Here is an 18,463-nt window from a genome sequence, read left to right on the forward strand (position 1 = left end):
CTCAGGCGAGGGGGGGGGGGGGGTGGGGGGGGGGGGGGGGGGGTCAGAGGGGGTCAGAGGGGGTGTGGTCGGGGTGTGAACGTCCTCTGTCTTTTCTTCTCAGTCCAAAGAGTGGAATCCTGGGCCACGTCCCTGGGACTGGGCTGTACTACGATGTAGACGAGTACGAGGAGGTGAGTCTGTGAGGAGAAACCAGAGGAGAACACAACGATCTGGGTTTGAGACCAGGTCTGAGGTCTGAGCCCAGGTTTGAGGTCTGAGGTCTGAACCTGATCCACTGCTGTTCTGTTCCCAGGCGGCTGAATTTGAGGGGATTAAGATTTTCTACTCCAACTCCTCCGTCTACTTCGCCAACAGTGATCATTATGTCAACACCCTGAAGAAGAATGGGCCTGGGTCCGCGGGGTGTGTGGGGGGGTGTGTTTGTGTGGGGGTGTGGGGGTGGGGGGGGGGGGGGTCATGATAAAATGCCAGTTCTGTAAATATCGTTCATTTTCCAGACTGGACTAAACCCTGAACGTCTACAGACCGCTCGTAAACTCCGACAGAAACAGGAGACGACGACGACGACAGAGGATCAGAATTCTCCACTGAAGATCTGTGTGAAGGTGACGCAGCGTTTACAGTCACTGACGGTGTAGACTGTTGACAGTGTCAACACCGTGTGTGTGCTGCAGTTTTCTAATCACTGTTTTAGAGAAGATACTGTTTGTCGTCTCCACCCTTTGATTAAAACAGGAAGTCAAATCATTGTTTTCTCTTTGACTTCCCTGTGACGTCTTAACCAGGCTGAGCGACCTCTGGTGACCTTTCTCTGTGCAGTATGACCAACAGAAGGTGACCCAGGAAGTTGTGTGCAGTAATCACCTGCAGGAGGAGAACACTGACGGTCCACTAGGGGGACGCCACCCATCAGAACCAGAGGAGGCGGTCCACCTCAGGTCCAGGAGCGGCGTCCACTCCGTCATCTTGGACTGGACGCCAGTCACGTTCGTGGACTCTGTCGGGGCCAAAGCCGTCAAACAGGCCGGTTAATTTGTCTGTTGTTCAGAGATGGACTGTTGTCGACGGCGGTACTCATCGCAGTACTGCTGTGTATTCCTGCAGGTCATGAAGCAGTACGCAGCCGTGGATATCCAGGTGCTGATTGTAACCAGCAACAGTAAGTAACACTCGGACAGATGTGGGGTCACCAGGGGTCACGGGGTCGCTGGGTCAATATATCGTCGTGCCTAAAGTATCCCAATATATCGTATATTGTATCGTGATACGTATTGTATCGCCAGATTCCTGCCAATACCTTTGCCAGTACCCAGAGTACACAGAGTACTACAGTATCTCTAACCTCCTCTCAGCAGGAGCTGACCTTTCTGACCTTCTCTCTGCTCCGACAGTGACCTCTGACCTCAAGGCCTAAAACTTCAGATTGAGTCACAGAACAAAAAAAAAAAAAACTAATCAAAGAACCCATGTGGTGTTGTTGTTTTCAGGAAGTCTTTTGGACGAGCTGGAGACGCTGCAGTTCTTTGGGGGAGTGGTCTCCAAAGACATGGTCTTCCCCACGGTCCACGACGCCGTGCTGCACTGTCTCCAGTCCAGGGGGAGGAGCAGCTTCAGTGGAGCGGAGCAGGAGGTCTGAGGTGATCACTAATCAAAGACAGGACTGTCCAGGCCCAGGTCCAGGTCCAGGTCCAGGTCCAGGGTTGGTTTGACACTGAAGGTGCTGCCGTTTGGTGGACGATTCCTGGTCTAAAGTTAGGACGACGTTAGATTTTTCACAGAATGATCCACAAACCAAAGACAAACAGTTTTACTGCCACGGAGAGAAATGAACAAAACTTTGACTTATGCAGTTATACACAGATATATGTGTATATATGTACACACATTTATATACAAATATATGTTTATATTTATATATGTGTATAAATGTACATACATTTGTGTACAAATACATGTATATACATACATATATTTATATACAAATATATATGTATACATATATGTATATATATTTTTCTGACTTCTTTCTTCTTAGTAAATATATTTCTGAAGGTAATTTAGTGAAAGGGTTGACCCTCAGCTGGAAGTTATTTTAGTTCTTGTTGTTTAAGCTGCAACATGTGTGTGTGTGTGTGTGTGTGTGTGTGTGACACCCACAGCTGTACTGTATTTCTTCACCTGTGAACCATGATGACCAGCAGCACTGACCTCTTCTTCAGCCTGGACTCTGTTACAGTGCAGTCCAATCACTGGAGTTTGTGCTGAACTTCTGCTGTTACAGTGTAAACACGGGCTGTTAGTACAAATGGACACGGTGTTCTGGGGGGGGGGGGGACCATGTGACCATGTGACTGTTTGATAGGTAATAGAGCCGTGAGAATTGAAATAAACGTTGTTTTTACAGACACGCCGTCTTCGCCTGACCTGATCCTACCGCAGCTGACGTTTACAGACACGTCATAGGAGGGAGGAGTCAGCGAGGGCTTCTAGTATAAAAATAACTTTATAAAGTGCTTTTAATGTGTTAAATACACATGATATTAACTTTAACGAGGACACGACAGGTTCTTCTGTGCAGTATAAAGTCATAACAGCAGCTGAAATCTATCAATAATCAACACGTTAACGATCCTGACCCTCGACAGTTATAATTAATTTCAGCCGTTTCAGTCTTTAACTGCTGCCCAATAAAAAGACGTCTTATTACGGGGGCGTCTCACAACAAACGTCGTGATTTACTAAAGTAAAGACTCTTACCAATATAGTCATAACTGAGTTATTGTAAAACATACTGTAGGCGCTGGTCACATTCATAAACTTCTGATCGTTCTCATAACATCGACAAACGAGGCTTTATGAGCATGTTACTGAGAAAGGAGGGCGTGGGTGACATCTGCTGGCAGAGTCGGTGATGTACAGCCTTGTAAAGGTGACGCCGACAAAACTCGTGTTTTGTTTCACTGTAACGATCTAGCTCTACTATCACTACTGTCAGACTGACATCGAATTATTTTCCCATTGGTTTTTATTAAAAATAAAGATCCCCTGATATCATTGTTGCTCTAACACTCTCAATGATGATACATTGTTTGCCAATGAAGAATAAAAGAAAAAAATCATTTGGAATAAATTTTATTTTAAATGAACATTCGACAAAAACAAAGGCCATTTTTGCTTTGTTCCAGGATAAACAACAGAAACGACAACACACTCTCTCTCTCACACACACTTGCTCTCAGTTGTAGGTCATGTATCTTGGGGTGGCGCTGAACTTGGCGTAGGACTTGATGACCTTGTTGACCGCTTCCAGGAAGTCCTTCTCGGTGGCGATCTTCCTGCGAGCTCTGATGGCGAACATGCCCGCTTCTGTGCACACGCTGCGAATCTCCGCCCCTGACGACACAAAGACAAGTCAAAGACCGCGTCGCCAACGGCTGACACTTCACAGTGGTTCAGTGTTAGAGTGGAGTCAGTCGTACCAGTGCTGTTGGGACAGAGTCGGGCCAGCAGCTCAAAGCGAATGTCTCGCTCCACACTCATGGACCGGGCGTGGATCTTGAAGATGTGTGTGCGACCCTGAAAACAGAGGAGACGTGGAGAAGAGATTCAGTGGACTGTCTGTAAAACGGATGATTTAAAGTGGAGATTCATTTGATTTTTTTAACAGATTTCTAAGAGGAGAACCTCACCTCCAGGTCAGGAAGGCTGAATTCAATCTTCCTGTCCAGACGCCCCGGTCTCATCAAGGCAGGGTCCAGTGTGTCAGGTCTGTTGGTGGCCATCAGGACCTTGATGTTGCCGCGGGGGTCGAAGCCGTCCAGTTGGTTGATGAGCTCCAGCATCGTCCTCTGGACTTCATTGTCTCCTCCTGCGCCGTCGTCAAAACGTGCACCTGGTGGGACGAAGGACAAGGGGACACGGGTAGTTCAGGAGGAGACGTGACGGCATCGGTGTGGTCAGACTGGACAAACAGCCGGACGGGCTGTCGGTCGGTCAGTGATCGGTCCTGACCACAAACAGTAGAGGGAGCTCACACTCCCAAACCAAAGCTAACAGGTCCTTAGCCAACATGTGAGCGATGTCATGTGTGATGTCATGTGACATCACACATGTGACTGACCTCCAATGGCATCGATTTCATCAAAGAAGATCAGACAGGCTTTCTTAGTGCGAGCCATCTCGAAGAGTTCACGCACCATCCTGGCTCCCTGTGAACCACAGCCACAATCAGAGTCCGCATTCAACGTGATCACAGTCTGAAGTCTTCAGCTCCGCCCACTGCCGCCCCCCGCTGCCCCCCCACTCACCTCTCCCACGTACTTCTGCACCAACTCTGACCCGATGACCCTGATGAAGCAGGCGTCGGTTCTGTTGGCCACGGCGCGGGCACACAGGGTCTTCCCTGTGCCGGGAGGCCCAAAGAGCAGCACACCCTTCGGGGGTTCGATGCCCAGGTTGACAAACCTCTCAGGCTTTAGAGGAGACACAGTCAAGACACTGTCACTCATCACTTACTGTAGAATGTTCTGGTTCCTATTATGGTGTTATTGTTTTTAACCTGGGTTTATGTCTTCACTCAGAATAAGAAAGAAAAGCGGATCAGAACTGACCCAGGTTTAAAACCCACTTTTAGAATGTTGTCATTATTTGGGTCAGAGGTGGGTGAGCACTTACATGCAGTAGGGGGGTCTCCACCACCTCCCTCAGCTTCTCAATCTGCTCTTTACATCCACCCACGTCACTGTAGGTCACGTCAGGTTTCTCCTCCACCTACAGGCCAGCAGTGGTAAAAACACTGTCAGGATTAAAGGCTGGTGTGGCAACGCTTTGGATTTTAAAAAAAATGGAATACTGACACAGAACAGATTTTAAAAAAGTGAAGTTAAAGTTGGATTTAAATATTGTGGAAACATTTGAAACGTTTAATTTTATCAAACTGGACTGGGAAACGGACGTGTGTACGTTGCTTAATATCCTTTTAGAATAAATGCCCTGTCACTCAGTGAAAACTCTGAGTATCTTTAATCATCAACATGTTTTCATGAATTTTACAGTGTGTGGTGACTTTATACCTGCATCATAGTGACAGTGGGGTCGATCTTGGGGGGCAGAGGGATATGAATCTGATACTTGTTTCTGTCAACCCTGCAGAAGGACATGAAATACTAACATGAGCAGATGTTCACTGACAAACGGTGATTAACATGTGACACTTCATCATGACATGTTTGACTCACCCGACCCTCATGCCTTCCTCAATGTCCGTAGGAGCCACCTGGTCACTCAGGTCCACCACAAACTTGGCAAACTGCTTCACATTGATGATGTATTTGGGGTCCTCTGAGTCTGCGTTGATGATCTTTGTGCATCTGTGAGGAGCAGCAACAAAGGTAAATATCAACAGATTTGTCAGCAGCACCGAAGCAGGCTAAAAAAAATGAACAGAATGCTAATCATCCTCGTTTACTTTATTATTTAATTATTGACTTTTTAACTTTGTTGGTTTTACCTTGCCACCTGTAGTGGTTGTTCACTCTGCAGAGTCTGTTTATCAGCAGCCAGGTCCCAGAGAGCTGGTGGGGCCAAACCAGTGTCTGACTCCTTGATTCCTGATGTAACAAAAAAACAAACAAAAACAAATCGTTTTTCTAATCTGCATGAATCTGAGAAAACCAGAGCCAGTGTTCTCTAAACAAACGGTGCCGTTCAAATGTTGGTTAATAACCTACCTGTGAGCTCATTGATCTTTTTGAGCAGCTGTTGGATGTCATCCTCTACTTGTTTGATCTGTCTGGAGTAGGTGCTCTGACCCTGGTAACGTGAACAACAATGGAACTCGTTTTACAACAATTTGGACCAAATCAAACCTCATACACGAGAACATCACAAAAACAGCTGAAGTTAAACTTACATATGTCTTTAACAGTGCGATGTCTCCTTCATCCAGAGCTGTAATGAAGATAAAAAAACATCATTAGTGGCTGTGCACGATGACATTGTCGTTGAGTCGTTAGCATTGTTGTCAAAGTGAACTGTACTTTGTATTTACGTCTACAACTTTCGTTAAAGGAAATATTTTCCATATCTCGTACAATATGAACATTGATGTTCCATTCAGAAACACAAGTGTTTTTAAAAAATAGATAGTTAAAGTAGGTACTTAGCAAATTAGCATTAGCCAAATAGCTAATACCGACGTTTCTATGGATAAATACCCCTCAATCCGCGTTATAAGCTCGTTTTAAAAGTGTACCTCTAATGGGACCGTCGTCCTTTTCTTCCTCTTTAATCTTCCTCTGGTCATCTCCTAAATAATCCGGCATTTTTACAACGGTTAACTAGTTTCTATCGCACGAAAGATATCTTTCAGCGGCTCCGCTGTACAATTACACAGCAGCTTTGCATTTCCGCTTCTTTCTGCCAGTCACCGGAAATACATGTCGGTGGCTTTTAGAAACGTACCTCCAAGTAAAATACATTTTCCGTTAAACGCCGAATTCTCGATATACGTGGAATAGATTATATTTACAATTAATAATTATTTTTTTAATACGAAGGCTATAGGAAATTAAGACTTGAGTAACAATTATCTTGAAGAACGTTTCCAGCTAGGAACCATTATCAAAAACCCGGTGCCAGAGCGGCGTGACGTTTGACTACGTTCCTGGTCTGGCACTAGTGACGGGAGGCCCATGTGGTGTTACAATAAGTGGTCAGGCAAACTCAAACGCTTAGGGACGCTTCCACGAAGTACCTCCAGCACCTGAATGTTCGTGTAGTGCACTTTAAGAAGATGCTGCTGGAAGCGCTGGACGGGGACGGAACGGTTGTCTACGCAGCCGCTGCCGGTAAGAAACAGGGAGGCCGGGTGTAGCAGCTAACTGAGCTACCAGTGGTTTATACCGGGTGTACGGCGTGTTCGTAACGGTTGGAGTGAGAGCACAAAACAGAAAAGACGACACAGTTTGGCCGTGTGTCAGATATGAAATGATTTTTGCTACATATTTTTTATATAAAGTCAAGTCAGAATTGAAGAGGCTCCGTGTTGGACTGTGTCTGAAACCCTGAGCCTCAGCTGCTGTTCACCTTAACAAACTCTACTGACACTGTATTATTTACACAAGACCAATGCAATATAAGAAAAACTACTTTTTCGTTTATTTTTCACCTGAACACACAGATCTGGACAAACCAGGTTATCATTATGTTACCAGTAACAAGGACAGGATTAGAGCCGTGCTCATGAATAAAGCAACAACAACAGAGTTATCTGTTAGCTTCACCTGTATCTAAACACTGGCCTTTTTCCCTCCAAGACGTATACACAGCACAGGAGCAGGGTTCTGTTATGGTTGTTGTCGTTGTGTCACATCCAGACACAATAGACCCCGTAGGCCTGGTCCTACTTGGTCCCCGGGGTTGTTTACCTGGGCTATAAATGTAAACACAATACAGTAAACAGTCGGTAACTCTGGTCCACGACATGTTCAAGTCAAGTCTATGGAAACGTTAACTTTTGTCTTTCTTTTTTGTCCATTTCAGCCTCGGTGCAGGTTCAGGTGGAGCCGGTCGGACGATGGCTGGAGGCATATTTAAAGAGGAGGAGCAGAACTACGTCAGCTTCTTTCCAGGAGCTGGACGAAGAGGAGGTGTCATCTGAGGAGTCGGACGATGAGGAGTTTCAGCTGGAGGAATACCTGATGCTGCGCACGCTCGACCCCAAAGATTGGAAGGTATTAAATCACATCAGAGGTTTATGGTCGTTATTGTTGTTAGTTTTATAATGTTGGTAAATATGTAGCACAACGAGTTCTTTAAATACAAAAAAGGACGGGGAGTATTGTGAATATAGAAACACTTCAGGGGTTTATTTAGTTTTAGTAACTGACTCTGTGGGTCTTTGTCTTGTGAATTGTTCTTCAGAATCAGGATCACTACGCCGTCCTCGGCCTCCCACACCTGAGGTACAAAGCCACACAGAGACAGATTAAAGCAGCCCGTAAGTGTTTCTCCGACCTCAGGACAAATGAAAGACTTTGTTGTTGCCGTTGACCGTGTGAGTTGGTGACACCTTGTTGATTTTCAACAGATAAAGCAATTGTGTTGAAGCATCATCCTGACAAGAGGAAAGCTGCTGGAGAGCAGATTGTAGAAGGAGACAACGACTACTTCACCTGCATAACTAAAGGTGTGTAACACACCAGGTTAATGTTGGTTATTTATTATCTTTTATTCATATGTTTACATACAGTATGTATATTTTTATTTCTATCTTCTGACCCTCAGCGATAGAAATCCTGTCCGACCCTGTGAAGAGAAGAGCCTTCGACAGCGTAGATCCCACCTTCGACAATGCCGTGCCGTCAAAGGGAGAAGGCAAAGAGAATTTTTTTGATGTCTTTGTTCCAGTTTTTGAAAGAAATGCAAGATGGTCTTCCAAAAAACATGTGCCTAAACTTGGAACCATAGAGTCATCGTTTGAGGAAGTGGATAATTTTTACTCTTTCTGGTAGGTGGCAGATGTTACCCAAACACTGGGTCCTGGACAGGAACGTAACAATGCACTCGACCCACAATACCATCGATTTTTATCACGATTTTTAAACATTTTCCCATTCACGATGCATCGTTACGTCCCTAGTCCTGGACCAGTACCATGAGTCATTAGGTCTGTGGCTGCAGAGACAGTCGGACTGTTGTGTTAATGGATGTTAATTGAAGATGTTGAGAGAAAATCTAACTGATAACCACACTCACATTCTACTCTCAAAGGTATAATTTTGACTCGTGGAGGGAATTCTCCTATTTGGATGAAGAAGAAAAGGAAAAGGCTGAATGGTGAGTTGTCGTCAGAACTGAAATGTAACGGAGTCTCCAGGCCGGACTCCAGGACTTCATGGAACTGTTCTGTCTTGCAGTCGAGACGAGAGGAGGTGGATTGAAAAACAGAACCGAGCTTCGAGAGCTCAGAGGAAGAAAGAGGAGATGAACAGAATACGAACACTAGTCGGTACGATCAGATCAACAGACACAGACACAGACGCAGAGATGACAGTGGTCCACATCAGACCAGTTTAATTATTTTATGTCTAATTAAAGGGCTGCAAATACAAACATGTCAACAATAAATGTGTTTCCTTCGCTGCAGATACTGCGTACAGCTGTGACCCTAGAATAAAGAAATTCAAAGAGGAAGAAAAGGCACGGAAAGAGTCTGAGAAGAAGGCCAAAGCAGACGCCAAGAAGAGAGAGCAGGAGGAGAAGGAGCGGGTGAGTGCTTTTGTCATTGTCTCGTGGGTGTCACTGTTTGAATTTCTTACTTTTGTCATTGTCTCGTGGGTGTCACTCGTTTGATTTTCTTATTGTTCATTGGTTTGTCTCTGATTTCTCTGTGGTTTTCAGGCCCGACAGGCAGAGCTGGAGGCGGCTCGTTTGGCAAAAGAGAAGGAGGAGGAGGAGGCCAAACTGGCAGCTCAACAGGCGAAGAAAGAGAAGGAGATTCAGAAAAAAGCCATCAAGAAAGAGAGGCAGAAACTCAGGACAACGTGCAAGGTTTTTTTTTTTTTATTATTTGTTTATTTATTTGTATTTACTCAAAAGAAGAGTTCAATCTTTTTCATATTTTCTTTGGTTTTTAGATGTATTTTATCTTCAGGATGTTTTGAGTTACTAATTTAGATTAGTGTATTGATCTGATCATATTGATCATTGATCTCTGTTTGTTCTGTGATCCCTCTGCATCTCTGGCATTCAGAGCGCCACCTGGTGTTCTGAATGTTAGATGTCATGTTAACATGCCGCCGCTAACATGACGGTCGCATGTTAGCGACGGTCGGGTCGCTGACATGGTTGAAACGACCAGATCAGTAATGTTCAGAGGCTCTGTTTTTTTACTCTATTCCTTCTGTCATCGTGAAGCTGCAGTTTGACTAATGCTTTCCTTCTGTTGGTGTCCTCCTCCTCCTCCGACAGAACTGGAATTATTTCGCTGAGAATGAGGCGGACAGTGTGAAAATGATGGAGGAGGTGGAGAAGCTGTGTGACAGACTGGAGCTCACCAGGTGAGGTCATCTTCTGAGGAGGACGAGACCATCGTGCTGAGTGGACACTAACACCATGATCCCTGTGTTTTCAGTCTGCAGTCCCTGAACGAAGTCCTGGCCTCAGGCTCCAAAGAAGACAGCAAGGCAGCTGTGGAAAAACAGGTAGAAAAAACAAAACAAAAACAACAACATCATGACACTCGTGCTCCTCTGAGAGATGTTGAAAGACTGAAATGGTTCATTCAGGTTTCTGTAAGCTACAGACTGCCTGATTGAAGGTCTACAGGTGGTCCAGGGCGCCCTCTGTTGGTTGATACTGCAACTACCTTAGACTGTCCAAGGCACAAACTTGAAACACAAACCTGAACATCATTTTATGTGGACCCACAGAGCTGCACATGCCTGTGGTTGGAAGGCAGTACTTTTTTTTATTTTTTTTTTAACGATTCTTGTCGTCCTTCAGGTCCAAGAAGTGAACGCTCAGCTGCAGAGGGAGAAAGAAGCCGAGGTCCAGGCCAGACAGGCAGCCCGTAATGCTGAGCAGGCCATTGGGGGAGGAGCGGGAGGAGGGAAGGGCTGGAATGAGGACGACCTTCAACTGCTCATCAAAGCTGTCAACCTGTTTCCTGCCGGAACCAACGCCAGGTAGACGTCACAGCCGCAGCAGCACGAACTAACATCAAACTGTACAAATGTTATTTTTTATTCCTGTTTCCTGCTCTTCATCTTGTGATCCTGGTTAAGTAAAACACACTCAGTGTCCCGTCTACTCTAACAGTTTACAGGGAGTTTGGAGAAACTGTAAAAACACTAAATGTTTTGTGATGATTGGCTTCAGAAATAAAACTGACTTTTTTTTTTCCAGATGGGAAGTTATTGCCAACTACATGAACTTACACTCCACCAGTCAAATAAAGAGGACAGCCAAAGATGTCATCAACAAAGCCAAGAATCTCCAACGACTCGGTGAGAAACACATCACTGTTGTCAACGGTTTCGTTTACACGTAGAGGAACACAATCATTTTTATTTTAGAAAAGACAAAATAAGCTGACACGTTGGTGTCCCGTCTCCGTTCTGTGTCTTCAGATCCACTGCAGAAAGACGAGATAAACAAGAAGGCCTTTGAGAAGTTCAAAAAGGAACACTCGTCAGTGGCTCCGTCCATCGACAACGCCGCGCCCTCAGAGCGGTTTGACTGTGAGGACATTTTCACTGCAGAGAGAGTCTAATAAAAGACGGTGGCTTTATTAAAACAAACAGTCACACGTTCAGTTGAGGTGTAACACTTGTCTTTGTGTCCGTCCTCAGCTGCTGGTGACAGTAATGCTGCACCTTGGACCACAGAGGAGCAGAAACTTCTGGAACAGGCTCTGAAGACGTACCCAGTGAGTACGCCTGAGCGCTGGGAGAAGATCGCTGCGGCTGTGCCAGGACGAAATAAGAAAGACTGTATGAAGAGATACAAGGTATGATGATGATGATCAACCCACCGTGGCCTTCGTTGTCCTGTGGTTCTAACCTGAGTACGTGTTTCTCCCTCACAGGAACTGGTTGAAATGGTGAAAGCTAAGAAAGCTGCCCAGGAACAAGTGGCAGCCAAGAGTAAAAAATGACGGGAACCACAATAGACGATAGTATCAATTATTTTAACATTATTGTGTTGGTCTTTATTTTATAATAAAATGTTTAAGGAGAAAAACACTTACTGAGAGTGTGTAATATTTTGTTTTGATGAAAAGTCATCCTTCCCTCAGGTTTTTCTATATCAGAAATGCTGTATTTGAGCAGGAGGATAATAATGTTAGGATGATTAATGTCCGCATACGAAGAGGAGCTGAAACACAAACGTCCGTGATCTTTGAAAAGTGGTAAAAACATTTATTTCCTGCACTTTGCGAAGCACTAATTCCCTTTAAGCGGTTGTCACAGTGCGCATGTGCCATTTCTTTCCTGACGCCACATCCACTCGGAAATGCGAGGTGATAACAAAATATAGGCCTTGAAATAGAGACGTTTGTAAAATCAATGAAGTACTGCCAATACATCCATGTACAAATAAACTAAAATGTTAATTCTAATATATGAAGTGTTTTTAAAGTTTCTGAAAGATTTCCCATCACAAAAGTTTTACGGACCTCACATTTATTTTGAAAGGGCGTGACAGTTGTAATACGGAAGCGGTAGTTCTATCCTAGCGCGAACTTTCGTCAGGCGGTTAAGTTTTATTTGTTAGCAGGACTTAAACGGGTCAGTCTGTAGACTAGCAAGGGGGAAAACGAATATTAGAGATTTTGTTTTGTTAAACATATTCCAGCCTTTTTGTCTTTTTTCAAACAGGAGTTTTTCGATGCCCCGCAAACGTTTACACAGCGATGGTTAGCCTAGCAGTTAGCTTCTGCAGCTAGTCAGCCTCTGACCCCAGCCGGTGCATCGTAGCTGCAGCTAACTTTGGTGTGACTCTCAGTTAAGAAATGGCTCATTGTGGAGATGTAATGGATGGTGAACTAGAAGATGGGGAAATTTCCGGACCCGAATCGGACAACGAGATGGCGGCGACGACGACCGCAGCGCGACCCCACGTCCCCCCTGTCTTCGGCGGCCATTCCTTCCAGAGCAGAGCCGCTGCTCGGCCTCCTGCAGCCCCTTACCGCAGCGTTGGGAAGACCGAGGAGTCCAGTGACAGCGAACCGGAGTCGTCAGACGAGGAGGCGGCTGTTTGGCGCAAGAAGCGCCAAAAAGTGTGTAACGTTCCCCAGCCGACACGCCCGGCGGCCCCCGGTGCAACGGGTGGGCGCAGAGTCAACAACATCTGGGGCTCCGTGGTGCAGGAGCAGTGCCAAGATGCCGTGGCCACCGAGCTGGGCATCTTTGGCATGGAAGGTGAGGTCAGCATGTCCAGTAGAAACGTGGAGACGTATAACTTTGTCCTGGCTCGTAAGATAATGGAGAAGGAAAGAGAAAAGGAGATGCAGGCGAGGAACGAAGGAGAGGTGAACATGCTCGATACCCAGCTGGAAGAATACATGAAGGGTCGGGGGTCAGAGGAGGGCACTGGGGGTGACGCCAAGAGGAAGAGGCCTCTCAAGGACAGACTGGGCCCCAGAGCTGAGATGGACGTCCAGGGCAGGTACGAGATCACAGAGGACGACCCGGTGGAGAAGGTGGCGGAGGAGATCGCACACAGACTTCAAGAGCCCAAGAAAGACCTCATCGAACGGGTGGTGAACGTCATCGGAACCAAAAAGGCCATCGAACTGCTGGGAGACACCGCCACACAGGAGGCGAGCGGGGGGGTGTACACTGTAGACGGCAGCAGGCGACGGACACCAGGGGGCGTGTATCTCTACCTGCTGAAGAACACTCCCAGCATCACCAAGGCACAGGTCCGCAAGATATTCGCAGAGGAAAACCAGATGGTGGAGAAGAACAAGAAGGCTGCTCAGAAGAGGAGGAGACACATGGTGGCGAAGAAGATGAAGCAGGCCATCAGCACGCTGAACCTCCAGGAGCACGACGACGTCTCCAGAGAGACGTTCGCCAGCGACACCAATGAGGCCTTGGAGTCACTGGAGGACGCAGCAGACGAGCTGGGAGACCGAGGAGAAGACAGAGGAGCGGAGCAGGAGGAGGAGGAGGAGCAGGTGGAAGCTGCTGCAGGGACTGAAGACACCGCCGTGGTCTACATCTCCACAGACCTGGAGGTCTTCTGAAACCTCTCCACTGTCTTTGAACTCCTAAGACACCGTTGACATTCGTCCACTGTGACCAGATCAAAGTCGTTTCAACAAAAACATGTATTTCAGGGTGTGTTGACTTTTTAATATCATGTAGGACAGAGGATGAAACCAGGTCTGAATGGAGCCTTAAAGGTCAAAGGTGAAAACCGTCATGAATGAAACACTAAAGGACAGTACTGGGATAAAGACCGACGCGTTTGTTCTAGAAGTTTCTCACCAGAAGAATTCCTTTTAGCCCAAAGTTTCAATTCACTTTTCTTTTTTTTGTGCTAATAACCCCTCTAAACTTCCTGTTTCCTGTTTCCTGTAAAACTGATCTGTGAAGATGATGTTGGGAAATTGTTAAAGACACGTTTCACATGTTTGACAATAATAATGTTCACGCTTATAAATAAAGGAATGAAGATGAACTTTATTTTTACTCTGCTCTTCATTGATTCTTGACGACACGTTGCTTAGCAACTCTGACATCATTTCACATTTGTTGTTATTTTTAATAATGTACTCAACTTGGGAAAAAAATAATATTTTGTTTACAAGACATTTTCAGGTTTAAGATTCTTCAGGAAAAAGACGTTTTTAAAAACTGAACTCAGGTCCAGGTTCTCCTCCCAGAGCTGAAGAGACTGATGTGAAGACCTGAGTCACAACCACTGATGGAGACCAACACCAACACCTGGAGCTGTCAGGTACTACACCTCATTTCTTACTGGATTCTTTACGTTTATTGATTACGTGGGGTTTTACTGACACCTAGTGGAAAATGTCACTTCCTGAGTCAAACATGAAGCATAAATACGTCACACGAACAGAACAACGGACAAAGACAGATGGAGAGGTGTGTACACCCAGGTGACACGGGGGGGACACGGGTGAGAGTGACGACACGAGCTCCAGCCACAGACCAAACAGGAAGTAGAAACAGACCGACCTAACACGATAAAATATGTTTATTAAGAAGAAAAAAAGACGAGCTGTTAAATACTTTTTTTACCCGCTCTTTACATTAAAAAAATTGTATGTGTGTTTATGCAGTTACAAAGCACAACCAAAAGAGGGCAGCAGAAACTCAGCAACGTGTGGCCGTCGTTCGGTGCTGAGGTAAGTGAACGTCCTTAACGTCACAGATGAAGCTGAGAAGCTGGTTTAGATTTTTGATTTATTTTAATTAGTGAAATTTAATTAAAATTTCAAAAGTACGTCTGTTAAAAGTCTTAAAACAATATAAACAAATACAGTTTATTCATGGAGGTCAGTGGTTTTGTGCCACTGTAACTGCAGCACTTTAAATACCACTGGTACTAAACACAGGTTTTCAGCGTTTGAACACTGACACTGATGATCGTTATCTCTGCCTGGGGTCCGCGGCGCCACAGGCTCCGTGTTCTGCTTCATTTTCCCGCCACTCACGGCTGTTTTTACACGAACCCGTGGCCGTCGTCGTGAGGACACCTGGATGCTGCAGCGGAGATCCACGGTCACCGCAGGTCACGTGGGAGCAAACCGCCGCGTGTTTCCATTTTAAACGGATCAAAGCGGGGTTATCAAAGAGCTGCGGGAAGTGTGTGATGTTCGATCAAAGAGCTGCGGGAAGTGTGTGATGCTCGTGTGTCAGATGTGCTCTGCCGCTTCACGACCTGTTTGTCCGTCACCTGGCAACAAACTGGTTGCTAAGATACGACTCCTGGTTCCTTATTTCTATCGGAGAGCGCGTGTTCGGGCAGGTGGACGTGTCCACGTGATGTCAGCAGTTGGAGACGTTCACTGCAGTCGGTGACATGGTGCCAGTGATGGAGGAACGGCTCGCTGCCTGCTGCGTCACTGGATGACACGAGCGGAAGTAACAAGGAACCGGACTTTTCATCAGACAGAACCGGAACTTCTGGACTTCGACCGAAGTTCAACTGACACGAACTTTTACTCTTCTAGTTTGGCGCGTTACCTTCAGACGTCACTTCACAAATGCGTGGAGGCAGTGTGTGTGTGTGTGTTAAACCTGAACTGGTAAAACACACACACACACTTATTTTTTTTGTAGCTAAATAAAGATCGGTGCTGGGAAACAGACCAAACGCGGTGACAGTTTTGCCAAATGAAGCATGAAATTGATCCGCGGCGACAAGACTTCCGCTCAGCTCCGGAAATAAAGTCGAGTTCCTCAAACCAGGCATGAAATGAATCAGCGTTAAATAAAATTAGAGCAAGAATAAAATCATATTGTAATAATGATAATTTATATAATGATCAGTATTTTATACAAGAATATATAATATATCTTATATATACAGTATATACTGAAAATACATATATATATACATATATATATATATATATATATATATATATATATGTCCACGACAGCAGACGCTCCTGCAGGAGTAAGAAGGAGGAGGTCAGGAGTTCTGACCTCTGCACTCCTTCACACACATTGTCGTGTTAAATAAAAATGTGTGAACTGTCGTTAAAAGATGTTTCCGTTGAGGGAGGGAACGCTGTTCATTTGGCCAGAATGTTTCATCATTATCATATCATTATGAAACCATTTTTCATATGAATTGCTCCTAATCTCTCCACCTCATCCATTTAACATTAATTGGCTCATTAAATCCTTGCAGCCAGACGTCACTGGGGTGAGATTAATAAACTCTCCCTTATTAATCTGTGCAATGTGGACAAACTGTCAGAGTGTGATGAACCTAATCACCTAAAGACAGATGAATATAATAGTTATCTAAAAAATAATATTAATGAAAAGATGTGAAAAAATAGTAATATTAAATATAGAAAAATATATATTTTTTCAAAAAAATCTAAAAATGAAAAAAAACATTTTCTATTTTCCAAAAATTATACACATTTTTATTTTAATTTTAGAAAAAATTTAATTGTTTTGTAAGAATTAAAAAAATTGTAAAATTTTCTCAATTTTTTTTTCTAAAAATGAAAAAAACTTTTTTTAAATTTTCAAAAAATTATAGTTTTTTTTCAAAAAATAATTTCTAAACATTTTTCATTTTTTTATTTTTCTAGATTTTTTTTTCAAAACGTGATTTTTCCTAAAAAGTTATTACATTTTTAAAAAAATTTTTTTTTTCAAAAAAAATCAGAAAAATGCTCTAGTTTATGAGAAACATGCAAGAAAAGATAACATTTTGAAAATTTTTTTACAAAACTGTTCATCAAATTTCTTTAGTTTTTGACCAACAATGACATGAAAAATTCACATTTTGACAAACAATTTCACATAAAGAAATTTGAAAAATATTTTCTAAATGCTCTAATTTTATGAAAAACAAGGAAAAGATTCATTTTTGAAGAATAATTTAACAGACAACGACACAAAACAAAATTTACAAAAATGTTTGTCAAACTTTCTTTAGTTTTTGTCCAAAAATGACATAAAAATGTCAAATTGTGACAGAAATTCTGATCAAAATGTTTTTTAAAAACGTTTTCTAAATACCCTAATTTTATGAGCAACTAGAAAAAAAATAGAATATTTTTAAAAATAAATTTACAAAAAATTTTGACAAACTTTTTTTAGTTTTTGACCAAAAATGACATAAAAACCTCACATTTTGACAGAAACTTTTATTTTAAAAAATGTCTAAAAATGTTCAGGATAACATTTAAGATAAAAGATGAACATTTAAAAAAAGATAACATTAAAAAATAATTTTACAAAATTTTCATCAACTTCTTTTTAGTTTTTGATCAAAAATGACATAAAAACTTCATATTTTAAAAAAATTGTTATTTAAAAACATTTCTAAAAATGTTCTGTAAATGCTCTAAATTTATGAAAAACATGCAGGAAAAGATTTAGTTTTGAAAAATAATTTTACAAACATTTTTATTATTTCTTTTTAATTTTTGACCTTAAATTACATAAAAAATTCACATTTTGACAGAAAGTTTTATTAACAATCTTTTGTAAAAATGCCCTCATTTTAGGAAAAACAGTCAAGAAAAGATAACATTTTTAAAAATAATTTTATTAAATTTTTTGACAAACTTTTTTTAGTTTTTGAACATAAATGACATAAATAGTTTACATTTTGACAGAAAATTTCATATAAAAAAATTGTAAACATATTTTCTAAATGCCCTAATTTTATGAGAAACATGCAGGAAAAAATAACATTTTTAAAAATAATTATTTAAAAATGTTTGTTAAACCTTTTTTAGTTTTTGACCAAAAATTACATAGAAACTTCACATTTTGACAGAAACGTTTATTTAAAAAACATTCTCAAAATGTTTTCTAAATTCTGTAATTTTATGAGAAACATGCAAGAAAAGATATATTTTTTAAAAATAATTTTACAAAAATGTTTGTCAAAATGTTTTTTATTTTTTGACCAAAAATAACTAAAAAAATTCACATTGTGACACAACGTTTTATTTAAAAAAATTTTAAAAATATTTCTAAAAATATTTTTAAATGTATTAATTTTATTAGAAACGTGAAAGTAATAATAACATTTTTAAAAATAATTCTACAAAAACTTTTCATCAAACTTTTTAGTCGGTGACCAAAAATGACACAAAAAAGTTAACATTTAGAGAGAAAATTCCATTTAAAAAAATTTGAAAAAATACTTTCTATTGAGAAACATGCAGGAAAACATAACATTTAAAAAAATTATTTTACAGAAATGCCTTAAAATGCAAGAT

The 18,463-nt window shown here is 42.5% G+C and overlaps 4 protein-coding genes across 4 annotated transcripts in view; 3 read left to right on the forward strand and 1 right to left on the reverse strand.

Annotated features, from left to right (window-relative positions):
- The window catches only part of slc26a5 (solute carrier family 26 member 5), a 9,677-nt gene extending 6,555 nt beyond the window's left edge, over positions 1 to 3,122 (forward strand). Inside the window, exons 9-14 of the mRNA XM_025057175.1 lie at positions 52 to 173; positions 296 to 386; positions 499 to 608; positions 823 to 1,026; positions 1,108 to 1,162; positions 1,491 to 3,122. Coding sequence (XP_024912943.1) covers positions 52 to 173; positions 296 to 386; positions 499 to 608; positions 823 to 1,026; positions 1,108 to 1,162; positions 1,491 to 1,639 — 731 coding nt within the window. The 3' untranslated portion in view covers positions 1,640 to 3,122. The remainder of the gene's footprint in view (positions 1 to 51; positions 174 to 295; positions 387 to 498; positions 609 to 822; positions 1,027 to 1,107; positions 1,163 to 1,490) is intronic.
- On the reverse strand, positions 3,120 to 6,432 carry psmc2 (proteasome 26S subunit, ATPase 2). Its single transcript, XM_008315969.3, has 12 exons — positions 6,257 to 6,432; positions 5,915 to 5,952; positions 5,733 to 5,814; positions 5,513 to 5,612; positions 5,241 to 5,372; positions 5,076 to 5,148; positions 4,678 to 4,773; positions 4,311 to 4,475; positions 4,124 to 4,211; positions 3,693 to 3,895; positions 3,483 to 3,579; positions 3,120 to 3,396 (listed from the first exon to the last, which is right to left on the reverse strand). Exons 1-12 carry the CDS (start codon positions 6,324 to 6,326, stop codon positions 3,239 to 3,241), a joined length of 1,302 nt encoding a protein of 433 aa, XP_008314191.1. The 5' UTR covers positions 6,327 to 6,432; the 3' UTR covers positions 3,120 to 3,238.
- Positions 6,433 to 6,578: 146 nt separating this feature from the next.
- On the forward strand, positions 6,579 to 11,662 carry dnajc2 (DnaJ (Hsp40) homolog, subfamily C, member 2). The gene is made up of 16 exons (XM_008315968.3): positions 6,579 to 6,851; positions 7,546 to 7,736; positions 7,927 to 8,002; positions 8,093 to 8,191; positions 8,290 to 8,512; positions 8,776 to 8,841; positions 8,922 to 9,013; positions 9,152 to 9,273; positions 9,406 to 9,555; positions 9,976 to 10,064; positions 10,139 to 10,208; positions 10,510 to 10,691; positions 10,912 to 11,012; positions 11,136 to 11,246; positions 11,358 to 11,515; positions 11,594 to 11,662. The coding sequence occupies exons 1-16, from the start codon at positions 6,797 to 6,799 to the stop codon at positions 11,660 to 11,662; spliced, it is 1,854 nt and encodes a 617-aa protein (XP_008314190.1). The 5' UTR covers positions 6,579 to 6,796.
- A 537-nt stretch (positions 11,663 to 12,199) lies between these two features.
- Positions 12,200 to 14,201, forward strand: phax (phosphorylated adaptor for RNA export). Its single transcript, XM_008315967.3, has one exon. It carries the CDS (start codon positions 12,521 to 12,523, stop codon positions 13,757 to 13,759), a length of 1,239 nt encoding a protein of 412 aa, XP_008314189.1. The 5' UTR covers positions 12,200 to 12,520; the 3' UTR covers positions 13,760 to 14,201.
- The last annotated feature ends 4,262 nt before the right edge of the window (positions 14,202 to 18,463 follow it).

Source organism: Cynoglossus semilaevis, chromosome 8 (assembly GCF_000523025.1).
Source record: "Cynoglossus semilaevis isolate Cse_v1.0 chromosome 8, Cse_v1.0, whole genome shotgun sequence".
NCBI classification, from domain to species: domain Eukaryota; kingdom Metazoa; phylum Chordata; class Actinopteri; order Pleuronectiformes; family Cynoglossidae; genus Cynoglossus; species Cynoglossus semilaevis.

Excerpts from the sequence above, each read along its gene's own strand:
- phax (XM_008315967.3), top strand. The coding sequence starts at position 12,521 with ATGGCTCATTGTGGAGATGTAATGGATGGTGAACTAGAAGATGGGGAA.
- psmc2 (XM_008315969.3), bottom strand. The coding sequence starts at position 6,326 with ATGCCGGATTATTTAGGAGATGACCAGAGGAAGATTAAAGAGGAAGAA. Across the intron at positions 5,613-5,732 it reads AAAGATCAATGAGCTCACAG|GAATCAAGGAGTCAGACACT; the intron begins GTAGGTTATTAA and ends TTGTTACATCAG. Across the intron at positions 3,896-4,123 it reads TGAAATCGATGCCATTGGAG|GTGCACGTTTTGACGACGGC; the intron begins GTCAGTCACATG and ends TCGTCCCACCAG.
- dnajc2 (XM_008315968.3), top strand. The coding sequence starts at position 6,797 with ATGCTGCTGGAAGCGCTGGACGGGGACGGAACGGTTGTCTACGCAGCC. Across the intron at positions 6,852-7,545 it reads TGTCTACGCAGCCGCTGCCG|CCTCGGTGCAGGTTCAGGTG; the intron begins GTAAGAAACAGG and ends TGTCCATTTCAG. Across the intron at positions 11,247-11,357 it reads GCCCTCAGAGCGGTTTGACT|CTGCTGGTGACAGTAATGCT; the intron begins GTGAGGACATTT and ends GTCCGTCCTCAG.